Source organism: Lissotriton helveticus, chromosome 6 (genome assembly GCF_964261635.1).
Source record: "Lissotriton helveticus chromosome 6, aLisHel1.1, whole genome shotgun sequence".
NCBI classification, from domain to species: domain Eukaryota; kingdom Metazoa; phylum Chordata; class Amphibia; order Caudata; family Salamandridae; genus Lissotriton; species Lissotriton helveticus.
In genome coordinates, this window is record NC_136067.1 from 1,554,746,129 (window position 1) to 1,554,770,520 (window position 24,392).

The 24,392-nt window shown below is 42.7% G+C and overlaps 1 protein-coding gene across 1 annotated transcript in view; it reads left to right on the plus strand.

Moving 5' to 3' along the window:
- CCDC28A (coiled-coil domain containing 28A) overlaps positions 1-24,392 on the plus strand; it is a 108,138-nt gene that overhangs the window by 12,335 nt on the left and 71,411 nt on the right. Inside the window, exon 3 of the mRNA XM_078649355.1 lies at positions 9,846-10,006. Within this exon, the coding sequence (XP_078505481.1) occupies positions 9,846-10,006 (161 nt within the window). The remainder of the gene's footprint in view (positions 1-9,845; positions 10,007-24,392) is intronic.

Consider the following 24,392-nt stretch of genomic DNA (forward strand, 5'->3'; position numbering starts at 1 on the left):
GACCGATTCAGCCATAGAGCCTGGGGGACTGGATCGACAGCTTCTTGTTGAATAGCTTTGCAGTCCAGTCTAGTCTAGTCTAGTCTATGGTGGTGCAATGGGAGGAATAAGTTGGAAGGAGTTTCCTTCCCGCTTTTCGATGTGTCAGACCGTTGTCACAAAGTCATCGTTAAAGCAATGGAAAGCCCATATGGATGACCTAATTGCTTAATGGAAGTGGTCTCTATAGGAATAACAATACTACATCTAAATATTGATATTGCTACAACACAACATTTTGGATTTGAGTGTCGACTTAGCTCTAAGAATTTCCCTTCCAGGACTTAGTCTGGATTTCATTCTTTTCCAAGCAAACATAACTTCAGTGTATTACCAGAACAATGAAAGTGAAAGAAATCCACATTTAGAGGATCTGAGATGCTAACAAGTCACCAAACATTTTACCTGGCTAAATCGGACTTCTGATTTCCTCTGTTAAGAAACGTTTGGATGCTATTACCATTGGTAGTAAATGTCTTTCCATGGCATCTTTTTAGTGATTCCCATAATTAAAACATCTTAAAAGGCCTTAGAAATATTTTTTCACCTATAACGAAGCTATCCATCCCTCCCTTCCAAAGGAACAGAAATGTTATTAAATTGAGTGGAGCGCCACCTCATGAGGCTACGTGCAAGTGCATCTCTAAACATCTAATATGAAAAGTCGATCACCTCACCTAGAAGGTGAAGGATCTTAAGTATTTCTACAGAAGTACCTAATCTAATTTTCCATAATAACAAGGTTTCCCTTCAGACTCACTCTTTTTTTTACTTCCAAAGATCATTCTAATTTTCTTTTAAATATCCCTATGCTTCTGTTCACTTTTGCCCTGAAATCACTTTCTGCAACAGAGATCCTTCTGCCCATTTGATGGCAAGAGGGTTATGTGTGTTTACTTAGGCTTCTCATTCTACAATCTGTGGGACTCCTGTCCTCCTTTATCCCATGCTCCCATCAGAGCTGTCGATCTGTTCACTTTTGTCCCTTGTGTTCCCAAAATTGTCCTGGAAATCATTTTCTTTCTTCACCTCTTTGTTCTGCAATCCCTGCTAAGTCCTGCTGTGAGGAATGGATGTTGTATTTTAGTAATATTTTGCCAAATCCCCTATCCATCTTTTCCTGACCAGGTTGTGTGAATCTCACCTCATTAATCCTACTTTCTGCCAGCATTTCTCACTTTCAAAGGCTGGTAAACCAGGCCCCATTCCTCTTGCAGCCATCAACTTTACATGCAGACCTATGTTTTTTTCACTTGAACCCTCTCCAGGACCACCCTGAAATTGATTTTGTTCAAACTCAGCCCTAATTACTAATCTGAGATGCAAGTACAGCTTCTCAGTCCTCCACATAATACTTGAAGACCACTAAAATAATTGGTATGAAGGTGGCAACAACAATCTATTTGCAGATCTTCCATCACCACCCTACTTTGCACCCGCAATTTTAGAGGGCATTGTGGCACTAAAATGCTACTTCTTTTATATGTCTTTGTCAGTCTAACGCGTTACCTCCCTGTGTCTCGGGCATAAACCCTGCCTTCCTTTTTCCCTTCATGCTGAACTTTAACATCTCTATGGATACCAAGAATTACCAACCAGCCTAAGAGTTCAACAATTTGAGGTCTGCTCTCCTCTGCTCCATCCTATGTTGAAGGTCACTCACTCAACATAGTTTCTTCCAAACCATTTGTCTGCATCCATCCTATCTTGCTCCACCTATTCCTGATCCTAACCAGGGACATCTACCACCCACCCCCAAAAGTGGAAATCATGTACTCAAGCCATCATCTGCGGTAAAGCTAAACTGTTCTTGGTGTGCTTCAAAAACTTGTGTGTCAGTAAGCCTCTACTTTTCAACACCTGCCCCCAGTGAACTGACCACCGCTTCAACTTGCTTATCAAAGTAAGATGTCCTGCTCTGAAGTGCTTCAGCCAAAGACTCCAATGAGAATTGCCCCACCTCTTCGAAGTGAAACCACCATGTACAAATATCAAAATATATACATATGCACAGAGGTAGTTGTGGTGAAGAAATAAATGCAATTCCATTTAAACATCAATATACGTGGGTGTTGTTGAAAAAAATAACTCTTTACCACAGGAGTACCATGCTGTTACCTGATATCAGACACTCTTCTACCTACGATGTCAACAAAAGAGTGATGATTCAGAAAAGGGGGTGGTGATGAACAGAGTGTCTGAATTAAGCAGAGCACTCTTACCCAGTCCAAAGATCAGGGCTTGGTCCATCACCGTTTTTTAGCTCACTGCACCATCCCAGCTCAGAACCTGGCTACATGCAAATTAGTCTGTTCCTGTCCCAGTGCATGATGGGAACAGGGCAAACCAAACTACCAAGCCAATTCTTACACTGGGAAGGAAACAAGCTTCCGGGGACCGGTTTCTGGCATTTCAGCTGTCGTCGGCCCGGCTTGCTTGAATCCTGATGGTGCAATGAGCAAGGGACTCACATCTGAGTATACCCTTCCACGCTTATGGTGGACAAATTGATTCAGAAAAGGGGGTGGTGATGAACAGAGTGTCTGAATTAAGCAGAGCACTCTTACCCAGTCCAAAGATCAGGGCTTGATCCATCACCGTTTTTTAGCTCACTGCACCATCCCAGCTCAGAACCTGGCTACATGCAAATTAGTCTGTTCCTGTCCCAGTGCATGATGGGAACAGGGCAAACCAAACTACCAAGCCAATTCTTATACTGGGAAGGAAACAAGCTTCCGGGGACCGGTTTCTGGCATTTCAGCCGTCGTCGGCCCGGCTTGCTTGAATCCTGATGGTGCAATGAGCAAGGGACTCACATCTGAGTATACCCTTCCACGCTTATGGTGGACAAATTGATTCAGAAAAGGGGGTGGTGATGAACAGAGTGTCTGAATTAAGCAGAGCACTCTTACCCAGTCCAAAGATCAGGGCTTGATCCATCACCGTTTTTTAGCTCACTGCACCATCCCAGCTCAGAACCTGGCTACATGCAAATTAGTCTGTTCCTGTCCCAGTGCATGATGGGAACAGGGCAAACTAAACTACCAAGCCAATTCTTATACTGGGAAGGAAACAAGCTTCCGGGGACCGGTTTCTGGCATTTCAGCCGTCGTCGGCCCGGCTTGCTTGAATCCTGATGGTGCAATGAGCAAGGGACTCACATCTGAGTATACCCTTCCACGCTTATGGTGGACAAATTGATTCAGAAAAGGGGGTGGTGATAAACAGAGTGTCTGAATTAAGCAGAGCACTCTTACCCAGTCCAAAGATCAGGGCTTGATCCATCACCGTTTTTTAGCTCACTGCACCATCCCAGCTCAGAACCTGGCTAGATGCAAATTAGTCTGTTCCTGTCCCAGTGCATGATGGGAACAGGGCAAACCAAACTACCAAGCCAATTCTTATACTGGGAAGGAAACAAGCTTCCGGGGACCGGTTTCTGGCATTTCAGCCGTCGTCGGCCCGGCTTGCTTGAATCCTGATGGTGCAATGAGCAAGGGACTCACATCTAAGTATACCCTTCCACGCTTATGGTGGACAAATTGATTCAGAAAAGGGGGTGGTGATGAACAGAGTGTCTGAATTAAGCAGAGCACTCTTACCCAGTCCAAAGATCAGGGCTTGATCCATCACCGTTTTTTAGCTCACTGCACCATCCCAGCTCAGAACCTGGCTACATGCAAATTAGTCTGTTCCTGTCCCAGTGCATGATGGGAACAGGGCAAACCAAACTACCAAGCCAATTCTTATACTGGGAAGGAAACAAGCTTCCGGGGACCGGTTTCTGGCATTTCAGCCGTCGTCGGCCCGGCTTGCTTGAATCCTGATGGTGCAATGAGCAAGGGACTCACATCTGAGTATACCCTTCCACGCTTATGGGGGACAAATTGATTCAGAAAAGGGGGTGGTGATGAACAGAGTGTCTGAATTAAGCAGAGCACTCTTACCCAGTCCAAAGATCAGGGCTTGATCCATCACCGTTTTTTAGCTCACTGCACCATCCCAGCTCAGAACCTGGCTAAATGCAAATTAGTCTGTTCCTGTCCCAGTGCATGATGGGAACAGGGCAAACCAAACTACCAAGCCAATTCTTATACTGGGAAGGAAACAAGCTTCCGGGGACCGGTTTCTGGCATTTCAGCCGTCGTCGGCCCGGCTTGCTTGAATCCTGATGGTGGTCAGGGACAGGCTAATTTGCATATAGCCAGGTTCTGAGCTGGGATGGGGCAGTGAGCTAAATAACGGTGATGGATCAAGCCCTGATCTTTGGACTGGGTAAGAGTGGTCTGCTTAATTGAGACACTCTGTTCATCACCACCCCCTTTTCTGAATCGTTTTTGGCCACTATAGGTGTGGCAGGGTATACTCAGACATGAGTCCCTTGCTCACTGCTCCATCAGGATTCAAGCAAGCCGGGCCGACGAGGCTGAAATGCCAGAAACCGGTCCCCGGAAGCTTGTATCCTTTCTGGTGAAGAATTGGCTTGGTAGTTTGGTCTGCCCTGTTCCCATGATGCACTGGGCCAGGGACAGAATAATTTGCATATAGCCAGGTTCTGAGCTGGGATGGGGCAGTGAGCTAAATAACGGTGATGGATCAAGCCCTGATCTTTGGACTGGTTAAGAGTGGTCTGCTTAATTCAGACACTCTGTTCATCACCACCCCCTTTTCTGAATCGTTTTTGGCCACTATAGGTGTGGCAGGGTATACTCCGACATGAGTCCCTTGCTCACTGCTCCATCAGGATTCAAGCAAGCCGGGCCGACGAGGCTGAAATGCCAGAAACCGGTCCCCGGAAGCTTGTATCCTTTCTGGTGAAGAATTGGCTTGGTAGTTTGGTCTGCCCTGTTCCCATGATGCACTGGGCCAGGGACAGACTAATTTGCATATAGCCAGGTTCTGAGCTGGGATGGGGCAGTGAGCTAAATAACGGTGATGGATCAAGCCCTGATCTTTGGACTGGGTGAGAGTGGTCTGCTTAATTCAGACACTCTGTTCATCACCACCCCCTTTTCTGAACAAAAGAGTGATGAGCAACTCAACACATGAATACAAGAGATATCCCAGCACTCAAACCAAATAGTTCATTAGGTATGGATTTAGTCTAAAAAGTTAAGTTCAGGAAGTGTTCGGTCCAAGCTTGTTTATTGTCAAAATCTTCTGAAAAATGGTACACCGACATCATGCGGTACAGCCAACACATGTTTCGTCACGTACGTGACTTCTACAAGGCTGCACGTTGATATGTGACACAGTAACATAAGATAACAAGAGATTGGAAATCATTCCTGTATTTACATCAATAAGAAACTAGATTTCAAGGCAGGAGTTGGCATGTTCAAATATAGAATCTTAAATACAAGAAAAAAAGAAAGCCCGTACCTAAGTAAAGGCACTCGTAGGTGTAGCACCCTGATATATAATGTTTTTTTAAAGTTGAGGACATTTCTGGAGTTGTAAAAAAGAGAAAGAGCTGTTTAAACAAGTAAAGGGGCACCCCTGAGATAACGTCCATGCCTACTTCAATATCCGGTGTGTGTGTGAAAAAGTGACTACCTTTTTGCTATTCAAAGGAAGTGATAAGTATTATTATTGCTCAAACAAACCTCTTCTTCTCATGGTCAGTAGAGGTCCAGAAGTTCCAGTAAATACTCCTATGTAAGTAGTTAGTCAAGTCCTCAGTACTGTCTCCATATAGTAAAAGAAAAAAACGAAGGGGGAACAAAATACCACTAAAAACAGATTCTGGATAGGATAGAAAGTACCCCTCCTTCAGTAAACCCAACATCAACTTGCCTGCCATAGACCCTAATCTAACCTGATACAAATTCATCATTGGATTTCCATCCATCGATTTTTGCCCATGCTATGTACTGCTAAACCTTATTTGTAACATAAAAGGATTCATTCTAAGAAGGACTGAGGGTCCCATTAAACAGTTCTTGCAAACTCTTTAAGAACAGCCAAAACTTCCCCAGTTCCTCATACACAAACTACCTCATTGCTTGACCAATTCCCCAGCACAATATTTTAGTTTAAATTTTAAATTAGTTCACCTTTATCTCATTCGAACATGTTGAATTCTCTTCAAATGTTGTCACTGATAAGTCCTATCCTGGCACACTGTCATCAGAACACTTCTCTCTGGTGGATTATTCTCACAGGTCCTTCAAAAAAATGTGTCCTTCACTGTCAAAATTAAATGCTTTTATTTTTCTTAATAATGTAGGTAACTAATGCAATGTTGCCAGTCTGTTTTAACTAATGTGTGAAAAAAAAGTAGCAGTGGCTCTACTCTAGGAGTTCACGGAACCCACCACCTTTTAGCCTAGTGCCAGTCAAAGTTACTGCCGAAAATACCATATCAGAATTACCGTTTGACTATATAAGGTGATATCCAGCTATCCTTGTAGACTGGTAGCCTCATTTGACACTGTCTCTTGTTCAAAATCTACCTGTAGTGTAACTTTCTCTTTTTAGCAAGGAGTGACCCTTTCATACTTGTATGTCTCCTTTTCAAAAGACCAGGTCTTATCTTTATTTAGCTTCCTGCCACTCTTTAGGGTAGTAGTGACCTCCAACAACTACACCAAAGATGCTGGCACCCCACTTTTCTCTTTTTCACATATCTAACCTCCCTCTGTATCTGTCCTGTTTCTGCTTGCTTTGTCAACAACTCAAAAATCATTAATTATGTAAGCCACAAACCTTCGATTGTGTACGACCCCAGTGTCCTCCACGTAACCTTCCACGATAAGGCTGTGTTTAAGGATGTTTTTTAAAATAAATATGTTGGAAAATAAATTCCCTTCTTCCCTTTTTCAAACACCAGGCAGTAAGAATAAGTATTAACCTTATATTAGAGTATGCCAGTGCCCAACTTCAAACCTCCTAGTCATCAAACAAGTGTAGATATCAATAGTCTGGCATAAATCCTAAAGATAAAATGCTCCTCTGATTATGGTTAAAGATAACTCCAAAACCTGACTTTTTTAGTCCTTCACCTACCTCTGCCCAAGAGAAGCAGAAGTATGCCACTTTGCTCAGCTGGGCTGGACTGACCATTCTGCCACTCTGGCATTTTCCTGAAGGGCTGCTTTCAGAACTAGATGGCCACTGCAACTCAACCATGAAAGCCACCATCACCCCACACTCTTCAAATCCTCCTGTAGTGTGGGGCTAGTTTGAACACTTTTTGATATAGTTGACTTTGGTTTCCAGTCTGGCTCAGTGGCTTTATTGAAATTCTCTGTGCCCCATTTCAAATAACTGAGCTGAGGAGAAAGACGATTCTCTGTGTATATAGAACAAGCAGCAACCTCATTCACATATAAGCGTGCCCAACACTTTTAAAACAATGTTACTATTCAACCACGTTCAAGGCCTGTAACAAATCCTCGCAACCTGTTGCTAATCTTCAGGGCAACTGACTAGTACCTAAGAACAGCAACCTTTGACATCTACTGTGTTTGCAGGTAATTACATTTGTAAAGTGTACAATAGAAGTATAAGATTCTTATAACTATATGAAGGCAGATTATAAAAGTATTCACTTTATTGTCACAGTGTTTCTTTTTAATTATGTGTACCTTTTACTTTCTCAGCCTTCTAACTATAGTTATATTGAATGCAGATTTGGAAAATATTAGAGAAATCTCTTCGAAATTTCACTGTAAAGAAACATTTGATTTTTTTCAGGATAGAGAGAATAGCATTCAGTGTGTAAAACAGCTTTCCATTAAGGCAGGCACAGTTGTGTTGCAGATATTTTAATATATTGCCCTCTCTTCTCTAGAATCCTTGTGGGACTAGCTCTTTACCAAAGGTTCCCCTTTGACTGAATCCAGTTCTTCTTGCTCCTACTGTGACTCTTTTAGTAGGATGTTTTTTTTATAAGTAACCAGTGCAACTGGTTCTCATTCTCAACGCTCCTCTTATCATTGTTTCCCATTTAAAAGGCTCACCGTGTGGTTGGTTCCTGTTCCTAGGCCTATATTTGGCTGATTGCTGCTGCCTATGTTCCCTGTGTGGATGGTTCCCATGTCCTAAGCCTCCAAGTGGCTGATTCTAACTCCTTAAGCTCCATGTGCGGCTGGTCTTGTCCCCCAGGCTCCTTTGCTATAAGTTGTTCCCTAGTAGATAATGTGCTTTCCTTCAATCCAGCCTTCCATTTAGTAGCTTCCTTTCATATTATGCCTGGTTCCCGTTCTGCTCCCCTGACTCCCCCCCCCCCCCCCCCCCCCCCCCCCATGTATCAGTTTCCCTTCGCTTTTTCCCCCCTTCGCTAACCCAGAGATACACTACCAGAATCGGCTAGCAAAAGAAAGTGAAAAAGGATACACATGATGGAAATTCGAGATACAGACAAAGCAAAATAAGATGCTCGTGACCAAAAAGGGGGTATTAATTCACACAGGAAATAGGTCTCCTGCAATGTATCGTAAAATGCTACAGAATGCTAGGTAGCTGCTACTGTGCAGTAGAATACATCCCTGTGGAGCAGCATCCACACAGTAGTAGCTGACCAAGCACAATTCAGTGCTTACAGACTAGAAATCAGTCAGGTGGCACAGGCAGACCTGGTAAGCAGAACTAGACCATATATATCAACAGTGTGACATGGGTCTTATGGAAAATAGGTCACACATCCTTATGCATAGATATCACAAATGGGGAGTGGCTTCTTTTGGAAATTCACCAGCAGGATAACTGTCCTCCCTCTTAAAGTTGAGCACAACATTAACATGCTGCTGAGGGAAATTCCCATAGCAGACAAAAGACAGCAGAGAATTTGTAATTCTAGAATGCCAACAGGGAGATACCACTTGTGTAGTCCCTTTGAATCCGCAGTCACTTTAGTAACTCTTGTAAACTCATAGGTCATTGTAATAAAGAGTTAATATACTGTATAGTCAGGACTGCTGGAGTAGCTGCATTATAGCCTACCTACAAATCACTGCTATTCTTCCTTGAGACAGACCACACTTATCTTGGGAGCTGCACACACAATCTGAGGTGATAAAGGTGGCACGGTCAGTGCTTAAAAGGAATTACATTGTTGTTGCCATCTTACTTTTGCATCTATGTTCCCCTCTGTACGGACACATCTAATGAAGTGGGAATGCGTGTGCAAGAGATGGGCACGTAACGTGATGTAACCTCTGTAATGTTGCTCTTCGCCGTATATTACATTTTCTCTGACGGGATACCTCATCCCCTATTAGGTTTATTCACCAATTACATGTTTATTTTATGTACAAGTCTTACTACAGATACATTGTAGATATCCAAAATGGGCTTAATTTGCTCAGCAATCATTTGAGATACCCAACAAGCTGAACATTTTTTGGTTGGGAGACTTACAGACACTACCAGGCAAGTATCTGAAAGAGTTTGGTTGTAATTCTATGTCTTATAAATATATGCTGCACTTTCATTTTTACACATATATCCAGTTACCTAAAAACTACTAGCATAATGCAGTTGGAGACCGTGCTAGTAACTATCACTTTAATGAGGCAGGAAATAAGTTAACTTTAGATCCATTGAGACTGCTTGGATACATGAGATAGACAAATGAGTGACTGTTTTCTATAAAAATGTATAAATTCGATAAAAATGTGGTTACTGGATAAAATGGTATTACATAATATGTTTAGAAGCATTGTAATATGTGATCAGATTCAGGCATTAATACATTTTTTCGAGTGGATTTTATTTTTTTACTATTGTATTTACCTACACATTTCTTAAATGAGAATGGCTGAGGTCTTCTTTCATTTCTTTTTACTTTTTCTTACAATCAGAGGACTAAAAGAGAGAGCACGATCTCAGGCAGAGCCTAAAGGGGGCCCGTCTTCTGCAATCCAGCATTCCTTTCTTACCGATGTGTCTGATGTTCAAGAAATGGAGAAGGGACTCCTGAGCCTCCTGAACGACTTCCACTCGGGGAAGCTGCAGGCCTTTGGTAAAATATTTCTTTCCCATTTCTCTGTTTGATTCATACAGACCAGGAGCACATATATTCTGGAATGTAAATGCTAATAGAGCCAACAAGGTTGAGTGAATGGGGCAGTTATACAAGTTGCATCCCTGTTATATAACCCACATCATGCACTTGTATGGCTCCCTCTCTTAATCCACTTTTCAGTATTGATTAAATATTTGAGAAACATTGAGTAAGATGTCAATTCTGCAGCTGTATTGAACATTTATAGTAGAATGTAAAACCTTTTAGTGAGTAAAACCAATAATATGAAACAACCAGCTCTAAACATATATTTTTGTATAAGGACAAGAGAAGCTTGTCTGAGATTAAACTACAAGCCAAATTATATATTTGTTTCATGTGCTGCATACAGATACACGTGCTATGCATACTCCTACCATCTAGTGTTGGGCCTGGAGTCTGCAAGTTGTTTTTCCGCTAGGAAGTTTTATGATTGGCATAGTGCGTAATTTCTCCTCCCTCACACAGTATTGCGTATGTTAAAGTATTTTTCCGCCATCGGGCTCAGACGGACTGCGTCCGAGCTCTGATGAATTTGACGCCCACATAGCCAACGGTCAAGAAAAGACGCAAACCAATATCCAGTAGACGACACCTACGGATCCTAGGCACTGGGGACCGATTACCCGGCACCCATTACACACACACCCATTGAGAATGACTGTCTCTGGGTGGTGGAGACAAAGAAGGACCTCTTCCGACGGTGCCCTCGATGCGAGGCCAAATATGCACACTCTGACACACAAGGAGTTTGTAATTTGTGCCCATCTCTAGATCACAAAGATGATGAGTGCATGGCGTGCACATTGTTCAAAAACAGAAAGACACTTCAGGCTCTTACAGATCAGTGCCTGGTACACACCATGGAACTTGCCGCTGAGGCAGAGTTCTTGGACGACAGCGACATGGAATGTGAAGCAAGTGCTCCGGTAGGTGGTGGGGTGGTCATCGCTAGCCCCACTACGTCACTTCTGAATTATCCTCTGGGGAAGAACATGCTCCGGTGCATGAAGAGGGGCCCACATCGCCAAGGCTGATCCTGAATCTGGGCATGGGACCAAGATGATGCCACGTACCATGAGTACTGTTGACCCATGTGTTAAGAAGATCTAACACTCACCTCCTCCACCACCCCCCACGCCATGGTGTGCCACAGCGCTCAGGCTCATGCTGATACTCTGAGCACGCCTCGGAGTCAAGAAGAACGTTCTTGATCCCAATCAAGCAACTAGGCCACAGCACGGGCACCGCTCTGGCACTACGACCAGGACCTAAGCACAAGTCTGCACCAACTGAGCCACAGGCACCGAAGCAGAAGTCGGCACCGTCAGACACATTGGCACTGAAGGATGCCAAGCAGGCTGTGACCCCAAGAAACTCATCAGATCTGCAGTAATGCTCAGGCTTGAGCACCTCGGAATCAAAACAATCCCTGGTTTCGAGGACTGTAAAACAACATGGACACTGTTCTGGCCAGAAAAGAAGTCTCACAAAGCCACACAAAGTTTCTAAGGACACTTCACGGCTCTAAAGAAACAAAAGACTCCCATACAAAGAAAGAGTGACGAACAAAGCATCGTCTTTGAAGGACTGCAACAATTTATGCAGGAGAAACAAAAAAAATGCCAAGAGACCGGCTCAGGAGCAATCCTTGCCACTGTTTCACCAAAAACAGTGCCACAAGAACACAGGGCCAGAAGCCTCAATGACCTACAGCCCCCAGAGTCCCCACAACCACACTTGCCCTCTCCACAAGAGGAGGTAGAGGGGGAGATAACAGGACACCAACTCCCAAGGAACACAGGACAACCTCCATACCCCTGACCCAGTGGATGATTACGATGTGGTCCTGCCGGACCCAAATATGGAGCCGCCAGTACCTACTAAGATGCCCCCTCCAAATGTCACATCCTCATATCACAGTGTCATCCAAAGAGCGGCAGAGTACCACAAGCTTCCCATGTACACTACAGAGGAGCCAACTGACTTATTAGTGGAAATTATTTTGCGCACAGAGTGCACAATTCAATATCTGCCAATGATGGGATCCATTCTCAAGGTATCAAAAGACCTCTTCAAAGACCCAGTCAAATCCAGTGTTATAACTCCTCGCATAGAGCAAAAATACAGGCCATCTTCAGCCGTAAAAAAAATATATATATATATATATATATATATATATATATATATATATAATATTATACATCCCCCAACAGATTCTCTTGGTGACACCAATGCCAGGTAGAGAGCTGCAGCATAAGGCACTGGAGAGGCGCCTCCTCCAGACGAAGAAAGTAAACAGATTGTTGCACCAGGCAAAAGAGTGGCAGCAGGATATGCAAACCACTGAAAGCTTGCCAATTCAATTGGCCTACTCTTCCAATACAATATGGCTACCTGGAATGAGCTGCAAGACCTAATGCAATATCTTCCAGATGAATATAAAAAACGAGGGGAAGACCTGGTAAATGAGGGGAGGCAGATATCAAATGCAACAATCAAATGTGCATTAGACGGAGCAAACACTGCTGCAAGGGCTTCAATACATCAATCATGCTCCGTAGACATGTGTGGCTATACATATCCGGGTTCAAACCCAAGGTGCAGCAGCACATTCCTAATGTCCCATTCAATGGGGGAGACCCCTAGGGCCCACTGTGGACACAGAACTAGAGACAATAAAGAAGGACACTGACACAGCCAAATCTATGGGTGTCTTACAAACACCTCAAAAGCAACAGCCCTTTCAGCTTTCCCAGGGATGAAGGGCAGCAAAAGCCTCTACCCCATAAAGCACTACATAGAGCCAGCAAAGGCAGTATCACCTGCAAGGGCGTGGATACTATTGAGGAGGCTACAAGAACGGGGGCTGAGGTAGAGGTACCCCAACAAGGGCACCTCACACCACCAAGTAAATAACTTGCTCACACTTCCCCCGAATACAAAACACCTGTTGGGAGAAGGCTACAACAATTCCACCAGTTGGAGCCAAACATCACCAGTGGGTAAATAATCAGGCAGAGATATTGCCTAGAACTAACTCAACAGCCACCAAATATCCCACCAAAACGGCAGATGGTAAATACACAACATCTACATCTGCTAAAGGAAGAAGTAAAGGCCTTACTACTAAAAGGGGTCATAGAAGTAGTCCCACTCAAGCATAAAACAAAGGGGTCTACTCCCTTTGTTTCCTCATACCAAAGAAGGACGGCTCCCTATGGCCCATTCTGGACCTGCGCCCACTCAATCCCTACATACTATCGGAACACTTCCAAATGGTCACTTTGCAAGATGTAATACCCCTACTACAAGAGGGCAGGTTCAAGACTGCATTAGACCTGGAGGGCGCTTACTTCACATTACAGTCCACCCAGTGCACCACAAATACCCACGGTTTGTTATACGTGGAGATCATTATTAATTCACGGTGCTACAGTTTGGGGTAACAGCAGCCTCAAGGGTGTTCTCAAAATGCTTAGTGGTAATAGCAGCAAAACTACAAAGGGAAAACATACATGTCTTTCCCTATCTAGACGATTGGCTGATCAAAAGTCCAAACAAAACCAAATGTCTATTAGACACTCAAAACACAATCAACCTATTTCACCAATTGAGCTTCACTGTTAATGCAACAAAATCACATCTCCAACCACTCCAGGTATGAACATACCTAGGAGCGATACTAAATTCAGTATCGGGAACAGCTTACACCAATCCGCAAAGGGTTTTCAATCTCCAGAACCAACTGGGCCTTTTTCAGCCACATTGTCACCTGCAGATTCACATGCATCCTCCCGCCTCCCTGGCAGGTATTGGGTTGTGCGAAGAATGCACACAAATACAGCATGTTCAACAGCAAATGCTAATTTACCAGACTATATTCTCACTCTGTATACTACAAGGGAAACAACTCCTCAAACAAAGGAGCAGTTGAACATGCACAGTGCTCACAAGAGGGAGGAGAAACACTAGATGGCAGAAGTATGCATAGCATATGATTCTGCAGCACTACAAGGTCTGAATAGATGCTTACAGGGTAAGTAACTTACTCCTTAAATACTGCTTGCAACAAAGGTGGATGTACGATAACCTATTCTGTAAATATACTATTCTAAGGCACAGTAATACATTCACACTTAGGCAATGCTTTATCATAAACAAAAAGACTGCTGTGTGTTTTTCACCCATTTGTGTAACAATTCCATTGAAAAGCTATGCTCCTAAATATTTCCCCAATATGACTTTGTTCAATGCTGCTCCCTGTAGGACAGTTGGATAGAAGAGTCCTTAAACATCCAAAACAGCATATGCATACCATGTAGTTGCTTTCCATGGCACTTTCCTCTAAAACAACAAAAAACAAAATATCATTAAAACATCCAACACAATGTATTAGTCAATACAAATAACACCTCTCCAACATAATTCCCCGTATCAATGGGATCATAACCGCACTAACCAGTTCTAACTATCACTCAGAAAACATACTCCGGTACATCACACACCAACCAACCAAAGCCAATTGAAACAGGATTCCCTATACCCGTCCGGTTAAGATGAGTCACAAATGAATACCAGTAATCCCCTGACACTACTACAAACTCCAGTTAATATACTCACATTAAAGAATGCTGGGCAATGGGCAAACCAGATACTCTGGACAAAAACTAAACACTTTTGTAAAAACCTCTGATAAATTATAAATGTATTTATATAGTACTTACGACCCCTGATGCTGCATTGAAGCACTTTTTTGTCAGTGAGTAGCACTGAACTCAAAATTAGTAGTTAAACTTTATAAATAAATAAATAGTACAATTTGTTTTTATTTTCATCTTGCATTAGTTGTGTTAGGATTGTGCTCTTGGTTTGTGTGTTTAGTAGAGTTTGGGTCAGGGATAGAATGATAGGAGTGGATTTGAAAAGGGGGTTGTGAGTTGTTTTTGTAAGTAATGGTCTTGTGTTTTTGTTTCTGGTCCAGGGAGGACCTGGCCTTGCAGTTCGGGCTGTACTGTTCCCATGGGGAGCATGGTCAAGATTGATTTGCATATGGCAGGGTTTAAACTGGAATGGCACGGGGAGCAAAAAAACTACTGATTTAGGCCCAGACCTCTGTACTGGAGTTTATATTTGACATTTTTCAACATTCTGTCCATCAGTTGTTCATTTTGCATTTGTCACACTGAGTGGGACGGTAATGCCCAGATGTGGGTCCCATGCTCTCCATGCCACTAGAGTCAAGCTAGCCTGGCTGATGAGGGGGAAACCCCTAAACCGGTCCCCGGATGCTTGTTTCCGGTCCAGGGAGGACCTGGCCTGGCAGTTCCCGCTGGACTGTTCCCATGGAGGGCAGGGTCAAGACTGATTTACATATGGCTGGGTTTAAACTGGAATGGCATGGGGAGCAAAAAAAGGCCCAGATCTCTGGACTGAGGTGAATGTTTGACATTGTTCAACATTTTATCCGTCAATTGTTCTTTTTGCATTTGTTAGTTGGGTGGCATGGCTAAAAAGGAGGGGTGAAAGCTTGAGAAGGATTTTCGGGAGTTCATAATAGCCAGAAGGTTTGGGATGGAGTCAGGTGGAGTAGAGATGGGATGGTTTTTAGTTGTTTTATATATATAAAACACATGATGTTTGGTAGCGTTTAATTTACTTGATTAAACCCCTCCATGTAAATACCCATGAGTACATTGGCGGGCAATATCTAATTGGTGTGCTGTGTGCATTTATCATGATGGTACGCATTTTTTTTATGGTTTCAAATAACTGTACATCCATTGAACTCTAAAATGTATTAAACTCCATAACACAGTATTCTTGTTTTTAGGTCTTCGTGTGCTAGTGCATGCACTCTCGCTTGCGAGTCTCTTGTGTTATGTAATGTGCTTGGAACCCACCCATTGTTTACTATTAGTTTGTAGCGTTTTCACTCTTCTTTGCTGTCTTCTGATTGGGCAGTGCTTGGCATGCGTCACTTCCTTTTCTTTTGGTGGCGCATAGACCAAGCACTGATTAATTAACTTTAATTAGTGTCCCTCCACTAGCCATTCGCTGCTCGGTCTGTGATTCAGTTCGTTTATATTTAAAAAATAAATAAATACCTATGATTCAATCAATGTTGCCCGCGTCATAGTACTCTTTTTTACCTTTCTCCTTCCGCCCCATCCTGTTTCTTTTTTTTTACCTCTCCCACCATCCTATTTCTTCCCCGCATGCAGCGATTGAGGTACTTTTTTTTTTTTAACCCATGATGGCGTGATCAATTTTGGTCACGTCATGGCATTTCTTGTTTTTCATTCCCCCTCTTGTCTCCATCTTGTTCCCTCCCCAAAACCTGTTTCTTCCTTCTCCTGCCATCCCATCTGTTTCATCTCTCCCATCCCCATTTGTTCTCCTGCTGTTGTAGCTCCAAGGGCCTCTTTGCATACTATGCCTCCATCTGTTACTTGCTGATACGATTTACAACTTTGGCTATACAAGTTGCCTTATACTGCCAAAAAAACATGTATACTTCCAAACAACGCTGTTCTGGTAAGGACTGATTGCCAAGCGCGGCTGCTTCTCACGTTGTTTTGATCTCCCTCTACACAACTTTCAAATATTCCTTCCGTTACATGCACAAACTTCCATCTCTGACCTCTGTCATTTGTCTGGAAAGACTACTATTGTATATTCAGGTAAAAGTGTGTATTGTCCATGAACGTTCCTAGAGAAGAGTTGGTCATTTCTGTACTATCCTTGTTTAAATATTCCCCATCTTATAAATGCCACACTGTCTTCCTTTCAACGCCTTCATCAACAAGGAGGAACCAGGAGCAGATAAAGGTCCAGCACACTTGCTCCTATACATTAATCACAACTAAGGGTTTGGAGTTCCTAAATAACAAGAGGAATTCGTGAGTTGCAGGTTAAAGGAAAGACCTCCAATATACCAAGTACCCTCACACACCCCAAAAGGTGTCATGCTTCATCATTTGTGCATGCTCCTTGTCGGACCGGTGCTGCAATGCCCGACGCGCACCCACTAGGGGACTCTTGGCCTGAGATCTTTTAAATGCCGTCAGGTGAAGTGTGGGTTGTGTTGTGTAGTGTGCTGATTGGAGGTGAGTCAAAATAGGTGCAGTGATATAAGCATCAGATCATTTAATGAAAAAAAGCACACTACCCTAAATAAAAGACGTTGTGTTCAACTAAGATATTGTGGTCTCTACTTAGCAAGGTGTGTCAATTGGTTGTATAATGCGGTCAACATGTTTCTTGCCTCTGGTTGACCACACAGGATCAAATGGCAATTCTTCAGGACCTAGTACTATACACCTATACTACGTTGTGACTAGAATCAATGGATAAACCTCATTAAAATAGTAAATAGTCACACATCAGGCAACAAAGCGCATGTTTACCTGGACCTGGTTGTATCAAATTACCCTATTTTAGGGCTAGATGGGACCCCAGGAGGCTATCACGGAACTAAACGCTTAGTCGCATCTTAGAAGTGGAGTGGCGTCCTCTTTTTGACAGCAAGGTCGCCGCTCTGAAAAAAAGACTCGACTAGGCATCCGAATCGGAGGATTTGGGGGTGCATATGACCCTGTTGGCAGCGAAATCCAGGTAAGTCCATTTTGTACTATTTATCCATTGACTGGACATATATGGGCCAGACTCCAGCAATGGGACAATACTCGTAGTAGGTATTTTTCACATGTGTCATCCATATGTGTACATTCAACACTTGTGCAGTCAAATATATACACATATGCATTGACACATGAAAAAGCACTCGCCGCCAACAGAAACATTTACGTTGGCACATCAGCAACATTGTAATGTGTTGAGCGGGAGGCCGCCGCCTGTGCGGTATGGCGTTAAGACCGCCGAACTCGTAATCAAGCCCTTATTATTATGTTAATTGTTAATTAACACATATTGTAAAAAAAACAGGCAGAGCCTCAAATACATTATTGGTGTTACAGCTCATATCAGACTAGTCTGTTTAAATCTCAAAGCAGAGCGAGACTATAGCAGACCCAAAGGTTCTCAGAGACCAAACTGATGGCGGAATGCTGGCAATATAATCACAACTTTAAATACGGAGTGTTTTTCTTTGTTTGGGGCACTTAGCGCTTAATGCTTCATACCTTATTTTTCAGACCAGATTTGTGTTTTGGCATATGAACCAGCAGAGATGCAGTGAACGCCCATTGTGCCTCCACATTGGGGGCAGAAATACTGTCTGTTGCCAGGGTATGGGGATCACTACCAAGATGGTATGTCATCCCACCCCATTCCTTTTCTCACTTTTTTCTCATTGCAGCATGGAAGGCTTTCAGGTACCTGAGGGGTCTGATTGGAGTGTTTACAACTTATCTTGCTATCCCAGGGAGAGTCAGAAAGCCCACCAGATCATCTGAGAAAAAGGTGAAAAACAGAATGGGGTGTGGGGTTTGCCCATCCTGGCATTGCACTGAATCCCCTACTCGCAGGTATTAGACCGTTTTCTGCCAAATGGGGGAAGCACCTGCCCATGCCCAGGGGCTTCTCCCGCTTAAAGAGAAATCCCTGGTGCCTAGTGGGTTGATCCCTGCTGATGGATCGCCCACCTGTGGTGATCCGCAAGCAGGGATCCACAAGGGAGAGATACATCTGACACTGTCCCCTTTACTGCAGTACCTCTCCCTCCTTGATCGGTGCTCAGGAGTGAGAGGGGCAGAGTTAGGCCCCTGAAACAGATCAAACTGAGAGCAGTTTGTTTCTAATGTCACTGTCCCCTTTCACTTCTTTTGTGTGACTGATCGTCACAGAATGGAGAAAAAAAATAACTACAGGACATAAGGGAAGCTCTTCCCTTGCTTTCCGAGGTTATTTTAAAAAAGAAAATCCTTCCGTGCGCTAGAAGGATTTTCTCTCTCTATGTGGAGGATTAGACATTCACGTCCTTCGAATTCCAGAGGTAGTGTGTAGAATGTGAACAACGTATCCTCTGCATTAAAGAGTTTGAGGCCCAACCAGTATAACACCTAGAGATCCTCTTAGTGTGTTTAGAATCAAAATCGGTTTGAAACAAATTTCTCTGTCTACTTAATTGGCAAGCTAGTTCTGAAAAACACACCTTCCTAGGGAACTTATCATTTAAACCACTGACCAGCTTCCTTGCTTAAACTTACTTCATTCTTAAATTCTAAGTGATTATGGCACTGCCACATTTTAAGTGCTGAACACAATGGGACACACAAATACCATAATCGAAAAACATTGAAATGACCCCAGCTGGACTCCATCATTCTTTGTCCTAGAACTTCTTCTTTTATTTCCTTGCAATCATCCCTGTAGACACCATTAATTAATGTTATCCTGAGTCTTCTTGGCCATCACCTGCTATTCCTAAACAAATAACTCAAACTTCATATCATCGAGATATGAATCTCACCACAACATTTCCTAAACATCTCTACTCTAAATTGGAACAGTTCTTTCTTCTAAACGGCCTGTTACTTGATATGTGGCTTCAACCTTGACAACCACTCTTGCTCCTCCTAGCCAACTCAGACCTTTCACATGGGCTGTCAGCAAAACACTTGTCCTGGTTATTTGTTTGAAACTTTGTATGTGCGTAGGAGTATTGCATTTTTATAATGATCTATATGGACACAGTCCCTAGGCCCCCTTCTGGCAACTTCTTTAATCTTGGACAGTCAACTGATCACATCAGAAATAGGTCTAGAAATGAAGTGGGTTCAGGATGGACTTAAATCTGGTATGAAAGTGTTCCATTAATAGATGGCCGTGGAGCGATAACGCACTGCACACCTAATTATGAGATGACTCAACATTGTCAGTAACAAATAACCAAAATTCATGCATTAATGTGAAATGTCTACAAAGTCCTAAATCTGTTAAATTGTCAATCATTGCCCAATCTTTAAATATTGATCAGAACCTCCAAGAAGGGAAAACTTTATGGAGGGGCAATAAATATATACACAAAGGTCCGAGATAGCACAGGACAGTGTTGCCCTTCCAACCCAAACAAGCAAACAGTAAGGCAAACCACTTTGAACACACAATTCAGCACAATGAATTTACCAATAACTATTACACAAGGAAGAGAAAATTAAGGGACAAGTTCAAATGGAAGGCATGGCAACAGACCACAATCAGTCTGCCACAATTGAGGTCCTGGTTGACACTAAATATGCTACTGCAGACATCACTTCCCTAAACATTGAGGTTAATTTCCCCCCACACCTTTTTAAAGTTGTGCCGCGTGGGAACAGCACACGGGCATTTACACCACAGTATACAACTTTTCTCCTAAATATTTACTGTTTCATTCTCCTTGTGACAGTAGCTGAGTGCACATCGGGGAAATGTATTATTCTCCACAGTTTTGAGGTGGAATCTTCACTTATAGTCATAAACTTAAAATATTCTAGTCCATTTGTGTGGACCCCAGAACACTTTCTTCTTTAAATATTTAGGTCGATCTGTAGATGGAGGTTGGCACCTCATGTCCATAATTTGGTGATCCCTGCATAATCAGCAGACATGTCCGCTTTTATTGCATTTTTCTGAACCAGATTTTAAAAAACAATTTAATGGAGTATGACCAAATTGTAGTACCTAACTGAAGGCAATGCTGTACTGTATCTAAAATATCATCGAAAGAGGAAATTCACTCAAAAGATGATATTCGGTGTCTCTCGTCCACATAGAACATCTCTTTTAGTTTTTAAAAGGACTCTTACGCACTAGGGTTTCTTGTGTCATGCTTCTTCGAGTCCTCACCTAGGTACTGACCATATCTGGGCGTAACTCAGCTGTGATCCTTAAGGGAGCTTTTTTGGTTCTAGACAGGTATATATGTATAACATTGCCTAGTAGTACCCTATGCCTTCTCCAGATATTTATTCCAGGATCCCCTGTCTAGGTTAAAAAGCGTGATGCTTTAGGAGAAACTCATTGATTCAGCACAGCTCCTGATGATGGTGTCAAGAGCTACATCCATGTCACTGGTTCCACTTCGATCACCTTCTAACAACGTCTTCCTGAAGCTCTACAGCTCTTTAACTTTCCACAGTGAGGTCTCATTCCATTGATTCCTATACTTCATACACATCAACCTCTCCAACTAAGTCACCCTTAAGATCATCACCTCTAAACGACATTCTGACTTAACAGGATGTCCGGATAAGTGGGGAAAATAAATTGAATATGCAACTACAGACTTCTCCAAGACCAACATTACCTTTGGTTCCTGGGCTCTCAGAACTCGCAGGGAAACATTTCTTACTCCTGCAACTTTTAAAGTTGCAACACCACATCTTCTTAAAAAATAGAAAGCCTTCAAACAGGAACAGAACAAGATCCTATACCAGATTCTGTTATAGGTTCTGCTGTGAGAAAGAGACAAGCTTCAACTCCAGACATGTCAGTCCCTCCAGAGAAAGAAAGTAAGTGACTTGATGCTGTCGAAGAAAAGTTTGTGCTTCTGTAGCAGTGGCTTTTAAAAACTCAGTCACCAGCTCTTTTAGGGACATACGAAAGAACAATATGGGAACCTCTGTCTACGTTTGCTGATGATCTTCCAAAAGATATGAGACAAGATTTTATAGAAATAGTGCAAGAAGGTCAAACTGTTTCCAAGAGTCCATCAGTGCAGTGACTGATTCTGTGCATCTTGCTGTTACACAGATTGCCATAGCATTGCTTTCTGAAGATCATCAGGGCTTAGACTTACATCTCTGAAACCATATGCTTAGTTAAAGAATATGAATCTTCCCTTTACTGGACCAGTTTTATTTGATGAAGTGATGAAAAGAATGAAGGAGAAGGCAGAAACCCTTAAGGCTGTAAGGTTAGAAGCAAAGAAGAAATCTTACAGTTCCCAGTATAGGCGTAGAGATTCTAGACCCCAACCTCGACAGAGGATTCTGTCCCCTCAGGGGTCCTTCTACCCTGCGTCTCAGGGACCATAGCAGCAGGAGTCCGCAGCACTCCAAGTTCCAACATAGAAGCTGTTGACGTTGAGGCCAACAACGGACACAACTCCACAATGTCTCAAACTCTTGTTCCCAATCCAAATAATGAGAAGCCCACTCCCTGTGCTCTATGTATCAAACTATCTGTCAGACTGGAGATTGATCACAACTGACAAATGAGTTTAACAAATATCCCAGAACAGACACACACTCCAGTTCAAATCTCCTCTTCCATCAATACCTCCAAAACACCAGGTAAGGAGGTAAAATATGTACTCCAAAAAGGAGCAATAGCACTGGTTCCTCAGTCTCTTAAAGGAGAAGGAATCTATCCAAGATATTTTTTGCTTCCCAAGAAAAACTCAACATGTATTCAGACAGATACTCGCTCTAAGACAAGCAAACAAGCGGATCAAAAGGCAAATAATAATTCTGACAGCAAGTGGAACGGGTCTTGAAGGAGATGTTGGAATAGCTTTCTTGCTGAGCCCCAAAGCAGTATTATTTTTTAATTGTGTAACGAAGAGGAAGGATCTAGACTTGGCTGAATGCTGCTGAGAGTGAGGTGAGTTATCCGCAAAAGAGACATATTGTCACATGAATGTCCAGAGAGGTCCCCACCCTACTTGACTATTGCTAGATCTGCCATCACTGAGATATCTATTAGGACATCGACTGGGAAATATATGGCAAGGCGGAGCATGGTTTATGAAAATAGCCAGAGGGTGGTTCACCTACTTGTTGTACGTACTAGGAAGAAAATAGTTCAAACTCGGATCAGTGAAATTAGAGACCCTAGAGTAGGTTTGGTACGTGAGCCTGATGCCATCCTCACTGCATTTCAAAAATTATATACTGAGAATCTTCAAGATAGGGATCAAGAAATTGAGGATTACTTAAAGGGGCTCATTTTTGATCAGGTATCTCCCGAAGAGAGAGACAGCTTAGTCGCGCCATTTACAATGGATGAATTAAAAACAGCAATGGATTCTATACCGCTAGGTAAAGCCGTGGGAACCGATTTAATACCAGGGGAATTTTATAAAATGTTTAAGACACATATTTTGGCATTTATGCTGGAGGTATTTCGCAGAGCACAATCAGAATTGCTAGCCCCCGATTCCTGGAAAAGCGCGAATATTATAGTATTCCCTAAGAAAGGCAAGTCCACAAAGGAACTGAGTTCTAACAGACCAATAATGTTGGTTAATAGTGATGTCAAAACTTTCTCTAAAATCCTGGCAAATAGGCTAGCCGCAGATATTAAGAAGCTAGTATATCCTTTCCAACATGGGTTTGTCCCGGGAAGGGGCACGACGGAACACATTCGGTGTATAATCGCTTTATTTGATTATACAAATGTTTCAGGAGACCCTATGGCTGCAATAGTACTGGTTGCTGAAAAAGTGTTCGATAGGGTCTCCTGGCCCTCTTTATGGGCAATTCGGAAAGGAAAGGTTTCGGCAAGGATTTTATTGGAGCCATCACGTGTATGTATAAGGAGCCCGTGGCTAGATTAGCTATGATGGGCCACACATCTGACCTAATTACAATTACTCGAGGCACACGGCAAGGGTGCCCTTGCTCTCCACTATTATTTGCACTGTATATAGATCCTTTAATTAGAAAAATTGCGGAGAATGATAGGATACAGGCCATCCATTCTATCGGAGGAGATACTAAGATTTTAGCATAAGCAGATGGTCTAGCTATAATTACATCTAATCCATTAGAGGCTATTCACGAGGTAGAAAGGGAAGCAAAAGATTTAGGTAAAATCTCAGGATATTATCTTAATGAGAATAAGACAATAATTGTCAAAAACTCCAGAATAGACTTAGATGATTTATGGGTAGTGGAAAATGCCAGATATTTGGGGGTTGAGATATGTGCTAATATTGACAAAATTGTGCAAATGAATCTGGAACCTCTGTTATAAAAAACTAAAACCGATTTTAACAGAATGAATGGTCTGTACCTTACATTGCTAGGAAAATGTAATGTTGTTAAGATGCTAATCCTGCCCAAAATGTTATACTTTTTTAGAGCCATTCCAGTCAAGATAAATAAGGTCTGGTTCTCTGCTTTTAATCAAATAATCTCTAAATTTTTGTGGGCTGGAAAGCGACCGAGTAGAGCACTTAGATATGACTTTACCTAGAGATCGGGGTGGGGCGGGGGGGCTGGTCTGTTCCGAATCTCCAGGTCTACTTCTAGGTAGCAGCTTTACAACAGATGGTGGTTCTATTAGGCAAAGAGATGATAGCAACAGAGGAAACTTCCACTACTTCTATCTATAGACTAGTATTAGGGGCGGATGCCAATGGCTGTCTCCTACGTCAAATAGATTTTGCTTACTT